Source organism: Aquarana catesbeiana, linkage group LG10 (genome assembly GCF_042186555.1).
Source record: "Aquarana catesbeiana isolate 2022-GZ linkage group LG10, ASM4218655v1, whole genome shotgun sequence".
NCBI classification, from domain to species: Eukaryota; Metazoa; Chordata; class Amphibia; order Anura; family Ranidae; genus Aquarana; species Aquarana catesbeiana.
The window spans coordinates 226,599,902-226,613,323 of NC_133333.1; the positions used below are offsets into that span (position 1 = coordinate 226,599,902).

At 41.7% G+C, this 13,422-nt stretch overlaps 1 protein-coding gene across 1 annotated transcript; it reads right to left on the bottom strand.

Moving 5' to 3' along the window:
- Positions 1-3,254: 3,254 nt before the first annotated feature.
- On the bottom strand, positions 3,255-4,196 carry LOC141109895 (olfactory receptor 6N2-like). Its single transcript, XM_073601150.1, has one exon. It carries the CDS (start codon positions 4,194-4,196, stop codon positions 3,255-3,257), a length of 942 nt encoding a protein of 313 aa, XP_073457251.1.
- Positions 4,197-13,422: the final 9,226 nt, after the last annotated feature.

Below are 13,422 nucleotides of genomic sequence, written 5' to 3' on the forward strand. Positions count from 1 at the left end.
CCACCACTAGCAAAAGAGCTGCAGAATATAGCAGAGGAGCCAGCAGAAGATCAGGACACCGGGAGGAGACGCCGGAGAGACCCCCGAAGTCGGAAGAAGACCCCCGGAGTCAGAAGAAGACCCCCGAAGTCGGAAGAAGACCCCCGGAGTCAGAAGAAGACCCCCGAAGTCGGAAGAAGACCCCCGAAGTCGGAAGAAGAAGACCGCCGAAGTCGGAAGAAGACCCCGGAGCTGCCTAATAAATTACTTTAAAAACCTGTGTACTGTGTTTTTTCATCATCAGCATTCAGACTTTATAAGGAATGCAACAAGAAATGTAAGGGTGCAATTAGGGCGGCTAAGATAGAACACAGAAGACACATAGCGGAGGAAAGCAAAAAAGAATCCCAAGAAATTCTTTAAGTATGTAAACAGTAAAAAAGGGAGGACAGACCATATAGGCCCCATAAAGAATGAGGAAGGTCATCTGGTTACAAAGGATGGGGAGATGGAGAAGGTATTGAATTTATTCTTCTCCTCAGTCTTCACAAGGGAATTGGGGGGCTTCAGTAACCAAAACTGCAGTGTTTATTCTCATGACACATCACAGGAAGCAACTCCATGGTTAACAGAGGACAGAATTAAAATTAGACCTGGGAAACTTAACATTAATAAATCACCGGGACCAGATGGCTTGCACCCGAGGGTACTTAGAGAACTCAGTCAAGTAATTGCCAGACCATTGTTCATAATTTTTACTGACAGTCTACTGACAGGAATGGTACAAGCTAATTGGAGAAAAGCCAATGTAGCACCAATATTTAAAAAGGGCCCAAAATACATCCCTGGGAATTACAGCCCAGTTAGCCTAACATCAATAGTATACAAGCTCTTGGAGGGGATGATAAGGGACTATATACATGATTTTAGTAATGAGAACGGTATCATTAGCAGTACTCAGCAAGGATTCATGAAGAATCGTTCTTGCCAAATCAGTTCCCCATAAATGTTTACTGTACAAAATAATGTCTGTTGGCATGGACCATAGGGTGAGTACATGGATTAAAAACTGGCTACAAGGGCGAGTTCAGAGGGTGGTGATAAATGGGGAGTACTCAGAATGGTCAGGGGTGGGTAGTGGGGTCCCCCAGGGTTCTGTGCTGGGACCAATCCTATTTAATTTGTTCATAAACAACCTGAAGGATGGAGTAAACAGTTTAATCTCTGTATTTGTGGATGATACTAAGCTAAGCGGGCAATAACTTCTCCACAGGATGTGGAAACCTTGCAAAAAGATCTGAACAAATTAATGGGGTGGGCAACTACATGGCAAATGAGGTTTAATGTAGAAAAATGTAAAATAATGCATTTGGGTGGCAAAAATATGAACTGGGGGGAACCTCTGGGGGAATCTAGGATGGAAAAGCACCTGGGGGTCCTAGTAGATGATAGGCTCAGCAATGGCATGCAATGCCAAGCTGCTGCTAACAAAGCAAACACAATATTGGCATGCATTAAAAAGGGGATCATCTCCAGAGACAAAACAATAATTCTCCCACTGTACAAGACTCTGGTCCGGCCACACCTGGAGTATGCTGTCCAGTTCTGGGCACCAGTCCTCTGGAAGGATGTGAAATGGAGTGAGTACAAAGAAGGGCAACAAAGCTAATAATGGGTCTGGAGGATCTTAGTTATGAGGAAAGGTTGCGAGCACTGAACTTATTCTCTCTGGAGAAGAGACGCTTGATAGGGGATATGATTTCAATTTACAAATACCGTACTTGTGATCCCACAATAGGGATAAAACTTTTTCGCGGAAGGGAGTTTAAAAAGACATGTGACCACTCATTAAAATTAGAAGAAAAGAGGTTTAACCTTAAACTACATAGAGGGTTCTTTACTGTAATGCCGCGTACACACGCTCGGACATTCCGACAACAAAATCCTGGATTTTTTTCCGACGGATGTTGGCTCAAACTTGTTTTGCATACAAATGTTGTCAGAAATTTCCGAACGTCAAGAACACGGTGACGTACAAGATGTTCGACGAGCTGAGAAAAATTAAGTTTAATGGAAATTCCGACAGCAAATGTTCAATGGAGCCTACACTCGGTCGGAATTTCTGACAACAAGCTCCCATCGAACATTTGTTGTCGGAAATTCCGACCGTGTGTACACGGCATAAGAGCATCGATAGTTGCAAAAACCTATTAGATAGGCACCTGAACGACCACAACATACAGGGATATACAATATAATACTGACATATAATCACACACATAGGTTGGACTTGATGGACTTGTGTCTTTTTTCAACCTCACCTAATATGTAACTATGTAACAGGCCCCCGCCATTGTCAAACAAAGAAGTTGAATGCTCAGCGTCATATCCAGAGGTTGACTTTGGGAAACAACGTATGAGTGCTGCCAGCATTGCTGCAGAGGTTGAAGGGGTTTGGGGTCAGCCTGTCAGTGCTCAGACCATAGGACGCACACTGCATCAAATTGGTCTTTATGGCTGTCATCCCAGAAGGAAGCCTCTTCTAAAGATGATGCACAAGAAAGCCCGCAAACAGTTTGCTGAAGACAAGCAGACTAAGGACATGAATTACTGAAACCATTTCCTGTGGTCTGATGAGACCAAGATAAATGTATTTGGTTCAGATGGTGTCAAGCATGTGTGGCGGAAACCAGGTGAGGAGTACAAAGACAAGTGTGTCTTGCCTACAGTCAAGCATGGTGGTGGGAGGAGTGTCATGGTCTGGGGCTGCATGAGTGCTGCCGGCACTGGGGAGCTACAGATCATTGAGGGAACCATGAATGCCAACATGTACTGTGACATACTGAAGCAGAGCATGATCCCTCCCTTCAGAGACTGGGCCGCAGGGCAGTATTCCAACATGACAACGACCCCAAACACACCTCCAAGACGACCACATAAACACAAAGCAAAACATCAGTTTATTACTAATAAGTCAAATATTAGAGTCAAAGAAAATACATCAATAAACACAGCTAGATAAAAAAATATCTTTACAGCAGATTTGTATTGATTAATAGACAGGAGGAGGTGTGACAGCTGACAACAACAGAAGCAGGTTTCATACCAAAGTGATTTTATAAGGTCCTGGGGAGCTCTGCAGGACAGCAGTTAGGATGTCAAGGGGTGCCTTCTCTACAATATAAATATCAGTCCACAAGTTCTCTATATCTATCGGAGAATTTTAAATTTTGCTGTATATTGCCTGAATTGCTTGAGTCTACTTGTCTTTATTGTTAGGATTGCAAATTCCTCACTTGGCACATTCTATTTTTAAATGCTAGCCTGATTTCTTTATTTCGAAGACTGTAAATGACAGGATTCAGAATAGGAGTGACCACTGAGTATATGACTGCCAGTGCACGGTCAAAGTTCAAAGAGTAACTCCTGGTGAGTCGCACATACATAAACACAATACATGTAAAAAATGTCAAGACTACAGTCAAGTGGGACACGCAGGTAGAGAAAGCCTTGCTTCGTCCAACAGATGTCTTTATTTTCATAATGGCAACAATTATCCTAACATACGAAATCATGACCAGAGAAAAGGTCACAAGTATGATGAAACAATTGGTTACAAAGTCAGCAAGGACATTAATGGAGGTGTCAACGCAAGCCAAATTGAGCAATGGTGGGAAGTCACAGAAGATATGTTCTATTTCATTATTGTCACAGAAAGGAAGTCTAGATATCAAAATAACCTCAGTGATTGGACAGAGAAACCCAAGAGAAAAACAGGTGCCTACCAACTTAATGGTCATATTGGGGGTCATGATGGAAGAGTAGTGAAGTGGGTGGCAGATGGCCAAATATCGGTCATAGGCCATGGCGGTTAGAAGATAACTCTCACAAGATCCAAGAGCATGGAAGAAATATGTCTGTAAGAGGCAGCCATTCACAGATATACTTTTCTTTTCGACTATCAGATTGAGCAGCATCTTTGGAATGGTGACTGCTGTGTAGAAGATCTCTAAGAAGGATAGAATACTGATAAATATAAACATAGGAGAATGAAGGCGTGAGTCCACCTTCACTAGGATGCATATAATTATATTACCAGCAATGGTAAAAAGGTAAACAGTAAGAAGACACACAAATAAAAATGGACCATAGCTGTAAAAGGTTGGGAATCCAACGAGGATGAACTCTGTGATGGTTCTGTTTGTCCAAACAACCATACTGAGTCCTGTGAAGAAAAATAATTTTATGAAAGAGAATAAACCTTTCATATAAAAACAGCAATGGGTCTATAGTGCAGAGATGTCTATTAATAATAAACTGAATGAATAACCTGAGCTCAGTGCTTTCAATTAAGTGGAGTGATAAATATCACTCAGTGAATAACCACAGCTGCACTCTATAACATTAAATACCAAACCGCTAGTGAAACATCTAGAAATATAGTTGCGCTGTGTAAATTAAAGGGGTTGTAAACCCTCGTGTTTTTTCACCTTAATGCATCCTATGCATTAAGGTGAAAAAACACCTGGCAGTGACCAGCCTCCCAGCCCCCCTTTACTCACCTGAGCCTTGGAATTTCACCCGGTGGAGACGTGCTCTTCCTCTGCCAGGGGTTCTCGGCTCTTGATTGGATAACCATTGGCTCCCGCTGCTGTAATTTAAATCAAATCCAATGACGCGGGTGCCGGGGGGAGGGGCCGAGTCCAGCATTCGTGTCTATGGACGCAAATGCTGGACTTGGGAGTGCGCCCATAAGGTAACCCCACTGGGAGAGCGCTTCTCCTAAGGGGTTATCTGATGCGGGGAGGAGCCACAAGAGACGCCAAGGGACCCCAGAAGAGGATGTTCAGGGCCGGGCCACTCTGTGCAAAATGAGCTGCACAGTGGAGGTAAGTATGATATGTTAGTTATTTAAAGAAAAAAAAAAACGAGCCTTTACAATCACTTTAACTTAAAAACCATATATTAAGTTCATAAAATTGCATACATTAAATTATGTTTTGAAGTCCAAACTTGTGAAACAATAAATTAAGTCCACAGATGTATCTTGAGACCACATTAATAGATCCGATCCACAGTCAGAGCCGCCATCAGGGGGGTACAGCCGATACAACTGTAAGGGGCCCCGGGGCCTGAGGGTCCAGCCTGGGCCAGAAGAAGGCAGGGCGGATGAAGAGGAGCCATGTTATGCACTATAGAACTATCTTTCACCTTCTGCTGCTCTCTGTGTCATTGAGCTCAGACATCAAATTATTTACTGCCACCTCTGACTACTATCTGCATGTGCACCCCTCGTGTGAGTTACCCGTACTGTGCTCCTCTGTGTCAGCAACGTGTCAGCTTTGTGAAAACAAGCTGGGGCTAGGTAGGGAGATTTCCTTTACAAGTAGGGGCTGTGAAGGAAAGGAAGGGGGCTGTTTGTGTACAGGGAGGGGCCAGAGGCTTGTGTGTTTACAGATTTGTGTATGTGTGGGGCTGACATATATACAGGTGTAAGTGTTTCTACTGTGCTCAGGTGCTTTGCTCCAAGGAAGGGAATAAATAATGTCTTACACCTTGATATCAATGCCTAGGGTCTTGCTGCCCTCTCAGGACCATGGTTATCCAAAGGTACTAAAATACAACAAAAAACAAGAGAAGGGCGCACTGACCTAGTGCAATACCTCCCTCGAAACGTGTAAGCCACCTGGTCTTCTTGCACTTTTGGAGCTTTCCAGCAGTCCTTGAGGTGATTGGTTCACATTGTGTTCTGACATCCGTTTTTACTACACACGTTTGTGAGTATCCTGTGTATCACTTTTTATCTTTGAATAAATGAGTTTAATGGTATTGCACTAGGTCAGTGTGCCCCTCTCTTGTTTTTGTTGACATATATATAAAGGTGTAGGGGGGGCTGGCACATATACAGGTTTGTGGGGTGAAGGCTGACATATCTACAGATGTGGGGGGGCTGGCACATATATAGTTGTGTGTGTGTGGGGGGCTGGCATATATACAGGTGTGGGGGGCTGACATATATACAGGTGTGAGGGGGTGGCATATATACAGGTGTGGGGGGGGCCTGACATATATATAGGTGTGAGGGGGGCTGACATATATACAGGTGGGGGGCTGATATATACAGGTGTGGGGGGCTGATATATATATATACAGGTGTGAGGGGGGCTGGCATATATACACGATTAAGGGGGGCTGACATACAGTATATACAGGATTGGGGGGGGCTGAGTGCGTACAGGTGAGGTGGCCAGTGTGTGGATTTGGTGAGATGGCCCATGGGCAAGCCGTGGGGAATACTGGCGGTCAGGTTTAGAGGGGCCCAGGCCTAAAGCTGTGTAAGGGGCCCAAAAGTTTCTGATGGCTGCCCTGTCCACAGTGCTCATAAATAAGTGCCTGTCATTCATAAATATGACTGCAACAAATTGTGATCAATGAGCCCACCACCTGTGTGCATCCAGCCTCTTACCAGAAAGATAGACCCCAAAATATAGGAGGTCTGACGTTGCATTAAGATAAAACAATAGGTCATCTGATGAAAGGACATCAAACTGCACTCTGCATCGGGATGGGACTGTATCCTCCTCCTGTTTCTCTATGACGGCTTACTCAAGAAGAGAAACCTCCGATAGTGTATTACCGTTTAAAACTTATTGAGTAAAGATATAAAAATGACTTGCAAAATGCATATCTTATTAGCATGCAATGTATCAGAAAACGCTGCTGATACCGTCTCCAGCAAAGCGTGGGTGACATCAGCACAAACTCCGCCCTGCCCCAACATACGTTGACAATTTGTTGCAGTCATATTTATGAATGAAAGACAATATTTTATTAGCACTGTGGATTGGATCTGTTAATGTGGTCTCAAGATACACCTATGGACTTGATTTATTATTTAACAACTTTGGACTTCAAAGCTTAATTTAATTTATGCAAAATTATGAACACAATATATGTTTTAAAAGTTAATTTACACAGCACAACTATGTTTATAGATGTCTTTATAATTATCCATGCTGTTTTGTCATGATGCCATCTGTCTATTAAAGTAGTCATAAAGCTATGGCCAGCTCCTTGCCAGCCCTTATACTAAAGGCCCCACAAGGCATAAATGTAGGGTGGCAGTGGTTGAAAGGCAGCAAAGTGGCAGCAGAGGATGCAGAGTATTCCAGCACTTAGCTGTGTATTTTATCTGCCACTGTCAGACTGCTCTCCTGCCCTAACGGTAAGTGACCACTAAATACCAATGCTGGGGGGCTTTCCTAATCCCACTGACCCAAACAATTGGACACTATCCCTCTCAATGATAGAGCACTACTCCACCACCTACTTTCTATGGCTTTTGGCACCAACTATAGACCACTATTACTCCACCAACTGACCATCGATAGCGGGGCATTTTCTTGCCACCAACACCAACTACAGACTTCTATTCCTCCTCCTACTGACCATAGATGCTGAAACATTTTTTACCTTTCAGGCATTTAAGAATAGGTTCACTTTGTACAATCTTTAAATCGCAATACAGAATGTTATTTTACAAAAAAAAAAACTTTCCGTGGAAAAAACCTTCTGCCAAAATGTGTCGGCAAATTTTGTCTTTTTTATGGTTTTGGTATGCATGGGCTCATGGGATATTTTATGAACATATTTCATAAACATGTCATATTTAGAGATTTCAGTTTCTTTAAAACAAGATCCTGATTTTTTTATTTAGACAGATTTATTCTCTTTATTAATTATTTGGAGCAAAGTACATACAGTAATTATACATTGAAAGTCACTTATCAATGTTTAAATTTAAAATGTAATAAACTATTAAAGCTTTTAGAAGGATACACCATGACCTTCCTGATTTATTAGAGAGGAAAGTGTGTTTTCTGTGGTTCCTCTTTCTCCGTTTTCAGTTTCAGTATTCTGGGCTTGCTTCCATTCTTCTGCCCAGACAACGTGCTGCCACTGATCACAGAAGTGATTTCACTGTACAGAAAAATGGCAGTTGGGCATGGCTGAACACGCTAGTTGTCTGGCTTTTTTATGTTTAGGGGCATTTAGGCATGACAGGCGTTTGGGGGTTCATTCATTTTATTGGCCAGAATATTAATTTATTCTGGCCATTGAAATGAATGAACACTCAAGCACTAAACACACCTAGTGCTTAGCAGTGTTTAGATGCATTTACACACATTTATGCGCGTTCATTATTTTTTCCTTCCGGAAAAGTACTCTCCTGAACGTACAAGCTATTATGTTTCATAAAGGCAACAAAAATATATTTTAAGCTTGCTAAACATATTATGGGCTGACAAATTCTTGTGCTCTCTGTCAGTGCTGACTGTTATCAGTTTGATTGTTCTCTCTCTCTATAAAGGACTACAGAACCACAATTCTTTATTTACAGTAATGGAGAATTGAGAAGGGTGGGGTTTTAGGGTCCTAGCTTGTTTCTTTTGGCTCAGTGAATGTTGTCATTCTAGGACTGGAAGTGTGTTAAAATAAAGGAAAAAAGCTTAAAAAAACAAAACTAATGTATCCACCACATCCAACAACTGGAAAGCTGAAGTATAGTTTTAGGTTTGAGATACACTTTAAACCAGGGGTCACCAAACTTTCTAAACAAAGGGCCAGGTTACTGTGCTTCAAACTTTGGGGAGGCCAAACTGTGGCCAGTGGGAGTAAAAAATGTACTGGTATCAGTGGGAGTAAATAGTTCCCCATCTTTGCTATTAGGGGGAGGAATAGTGCCCCATCGTTGGTGTTAGTGGGAGAAATGGTGCCCAATCACTGGTGTCAGTGGGAGGAATAGTGCACCATCATTGGTGTCAGTGGGAGGAATAGTGCACCATCATTGGTGTCAGTGGGAGGAATAGTGCCACATCACTGGTGTCAGTGGGTGAAATAGTGCTCAATCATTGGTGTCAGTAGGAGGAATAGTGCCCCATCATTGGTGTCAGTTGGAGGAATAGAGTGGCAGGAACTATGGCCGACTGTTGATGACAGTGGGGGGGGGATAATGCCCCAAGGGCCAGATAAAAGCAAGCAAAGGGCCACAGTTTGAAAACCACTGCTTTAAACAATTAGAATCCTTGCACATGGGTGACTATGAATGGCTGGCTGTTCATTGCTATATTTGAGTATACTGCAGTGCTATTGTAAACACCAGTACAGCATATGGGCATATGTGAATAAAGAAAATGTTCTATTTTTAGCATACACACGTAGACTATACTCATGTATATGACAGCACTGCCATATACCTGAGTAAAGCAGCGCACAGTTATTTATGCCTATTTCAGGCTGTACGCTGCACCTGGGCTGCCCAAGTTGGGGAAAGATGCTAACATTTTCCTTAAATGGGTTCAACCACCCATGTGCAAGGCTCTTTACACACTAGAAAATAAATGTAATACAAAATGTACTAGTAAAAACATATACAGTTAGGGCCATATATATTTGGACACAGGCACAATTTTATTTTTTTCAGATATTTACCAAAACATATTCAATCTAAAGTTATATAATGGATATAGACTGAAAGTGCACACTCTCAGGTTTAATTTGAGGGTATGTACATCCAAATCGGAGGAAGGGTTTAGGAATTACAGCTCTTAAGAGTAGACAACCCCCCCCCCCCTTTTTCAAGAGACCAAAAATAATTGGACAATTGAAATAAAAGCTGTTTCATGGCCAGGTCTGGGCTACTCCTTCATTATTTCTTCATCAATTAAGCAGGTAAAAGGTCTGGAGTTCATTCTAAGTGTGGTTTTTGCATTTGGAAGCTATTGCTGTGAACCTACATCATGCATTTAATGGAGCTGTCCATGCAAATTAAACAGGCCATGGTAAGGCTTCAAAAATTAAAAAATCCATCAGAGAGATAGCAGCACATTAGTAGTAGCCAAATCAACAGTTTGGTACATTCTGACGAAAGAAGAACGCACTGGTGAGCTCAGCAACATAAAAAGGCCTGGACGTCCACAGAAGACAACAGTGGTGGATGATCGCAGGATCCTCTCTATGGTAAAGAAAAACCCATTCACCACATCCAGACAAGTGAAGGACACTCTCCAGGAGGTGGGTGTATCATTTTTAAAGTCTACAATCAAGAGAAGACTTCACAAGTGTAAATACAGAGGGTTCACCACAAGGTGCAAACCATTCATAAGTCTGAAGAATAGAAAAGCCAGATTAGACTTTGCCAAACACATCCAAAAAAGCCAGACCAGTTCTGGAAAAGCATTCTTTGGACGGATGAAACTAAGATTAATCTGTACCAGAATGATGAGAAGAAAAAAGTGAGGAGAAGGCTTGGAACAGATCATGATCCAAAGCACACAACGTCATTTGCAAAAACATGGTGGAGACAGTGTGATGGCATGGGCATGCATGGCTTCCAGTGGCACTGGGTCATTGGTGTTTATTGATGATGTGACAGAAGACAGAAGCATCCGGATGAATTCTGTAGTGTTTAGAGATATACTGTCAGCCCAGATTCAGCCAAATACAGCAAAGTTGATTGGATGGAGCTTCACAGTACAGATGGATAATGATCCAAAACACACTGCAAAAGCAACCCAGGATCTTTTGAAGGAAAAGAAGTGGAATATTGTGCAATGGCCGAGTTAATCACCTTATCTCAACCCAATTGAGCATGCATTTCACTTGCTGAAGGCAAAACTAAAGGCAGAAAGATCCACATGCAAAGACCACTGCAGTTAAAGCCTGGCAAAGCATCAGAAAGGAGAAAACCCAGTCTCTGGTAATATCTATGGGTTCCAGACTTCAAGCAGTCATTGCCAGTAAAGGATTCTCAACAAAATATTAAAAATGAATGTTTTATTTATGATTAGACTCATTTGTCCAATTACATCTGAGTCCCTGAAAATGGGGGGACTGTGTATAAAAATGGTTGCAGTTCCTAAAATTTGTACTTGATAGCTATGTTCAACCCCTTGAATTAAAGCCGAAAGTTTGCGCTTCAAATTCATTTGGATTGTTTCATTTTAATAATATTCCGGTGGCATACAGAGCCAAAAGTATGAAAATTGTGCCTGTGTCCAAATATATATGGACCTAACTCTCTATCTATCTATCTATCTATCTATCTATCTATCTATCTATCTATCTATCTATCTATCTATCTATCTATCTATCTATCTATCTATCTATCTATCTATCTGTCTATCTACCAGAGAAAGCCAGGCAACTAGTATTTTCAGAATGAGGTGAGTAACTGCAGCCTGTGCATAGTTATAAGTTTCCCTTAATTTACACAGAAAACATTATACATCTTATCTATAAAAGACGGAGTAATGAAAGTTCTTCAAATATACAATATTATGCTGAACTGGACTTTTGTTTTAAAATGGTTTCCTTTACTTACACATATTTAAATATGGATAAACTCACCTTTTAATATTCAAATAGGTGTGAAAGACATTTTTTTTCTGTTTGACTTTTAAAGCGCCTCTATACATCAAAAAACCTGAATGCTGTCTGTCACGTGTAAGGTTTTTTAATGGACAGTATATTTTTCTATACTGTATAGCTTATATAGCTTTAACCTGTTTAGAATTCACCTGTTCTTTGTCATATGGGAGACTCAAAATTCCCTTGCCTTATTATTAGGTACTGGCATAGATGGCAAGAGGTCATTAAAAAATATTTTTAACAAGCAGTTTTAAAGTTTAATTAAGTTCCTGGCATATATGTTTCTAAGTCCTTGGGGGCCGGTTCTCCCATGAATTGTAACTGTAAACATCATTTTTAATTGTCATTTTATAAAGTGTAAGTCAAGCCAAAAATGTTTTTCCTAATATTAGATAGAGTAGGAAAAGATTAGAACACCTGTCTGTCTGTCCTGTCTGTCTATGGCTATCCAAGGCACTTCCTTTCCTCCTGACAATGGTTTTATAAAACAAGAAGGGAGGGAGAATCTGGAAAAGGATAACCTGCAGAAATTAAAATCTGAAGAATTTAGAATTGATACATCACATTGTAATAGTACATTTCAAATAAAACTTTATTCCAATGACAAATTGTTTGCAAAGTCAATGAATTTCAGGGTCTGTACCTCAGTCCCCCATTACTCCCTTCCTTTGTGCTTGGAAAATGTGTAAGAGTTAAACAACATATTCTATGTGGACTCAATAATCAATCTATACTTGGATTACAATGAGAAAAGATTACATAGTATCTTGTTAGCAGCTGGTTTTATTTGGTGCTTAAAACAGCTGCTGACTGATTCCTGTGTGGTTTTGCCAGGGCCGACGTTAGAGAGCATAGGGCCCCGTAGATCCTACCTGATAGGGCCCCCACACCTGACAGGGCCAGGGCCTGAGCCTGACCACTCTTCCCTTAACCTGCAGAGAGTATACATCATGGACAGGAGTCAAAAGTATGTATGGAGAGTGCAGATGTGCAGACGGAGCTTATGTAACATACAGATTGCAGGTTTCAGGTGTCAGGAGTATGAAATGTACAGAATGCAGGGGTCAGGAGTGGATAATGTACATAGTTCAGGAGTCAGGAGTGGGTATTGCAAAAGGGTGCAGAGGTCATGAGTGGGTAATGTACGGAGTGTAGGGGGTCAGGTGTGTAAAGTACATACTTCAGGGGTGACAAATAGGTAATATACAGAGTGCAGGAGTCAGAAGTGGGTAATGTACAGCGTGCAGGGGCAGGAGTGGGTAATGTACTTAGTTCAGAGGTCAGGAGTAGGTAAAGTATAGTGTGCAGGGGTCAAGAGTATGTAACATACAGTCTGCAAGGGTTAGGAGGGGGTAAAGCCCAGACAAAGACTGCAAAGGCAGTGGATGGGGAAAAAGCTGCAAAAAGCAAACGATGGGGGTGTACCCATGCTGCGCCTGCGATGCTTTGCATCACGGAGTATCAAAAATGATCCACCTCTAGCATTCGGCTGCTGAACGCAACACAATCCACTGAATTGGACCACCCTGCAACTGAGTACAAATCATGCAGTTGCAGCATGGTGGTGCAGGATTTTAGAGATTAAATTAGGCAGCAAGGAAGCAATATTACACAAACACCACCCCACATCACATCTGAAAAGGCAGCATACTTATCCTGTACTCACCTGCAGGCTCTGACATTTCTGGAAAAGTAATCCTACAGTCTGCAGCAATAAAAAGTAAAAAAAAAACTTCCCCTGGCTCCATTTGTTCAGCAGGGGGCTATTTAACGACTTTTATATGCAGGGAGGGTAATCTGCAGCACCGTATTTCCCAATAATTAAATTAAATTAAATTAAAATACTCCACTCGAAAGTCATTAAATATTCACCTTTCTGCCCATGGCTTCTTGCTGAGCGAATGGGATCCTGAAAAGTTATTTTTGTTAAATGGCTGCAGAGCATGGTGCCCAGAAGTTGGGAGTCCATTCTCTGCCTCTGGGCCCCCTGCTGGATTGGAGGGACCTGTTCCC

Bases quoted from the DNA above. Each gene is read 5' to 3' on its own strand.
- LOC141109895 (XM_073601150.1), bottom strand. From the start codon at position 4,196: ATGGTTGTTTGGACAAACAGAACCATCACAGAGTTCATCCTCGTTGGA.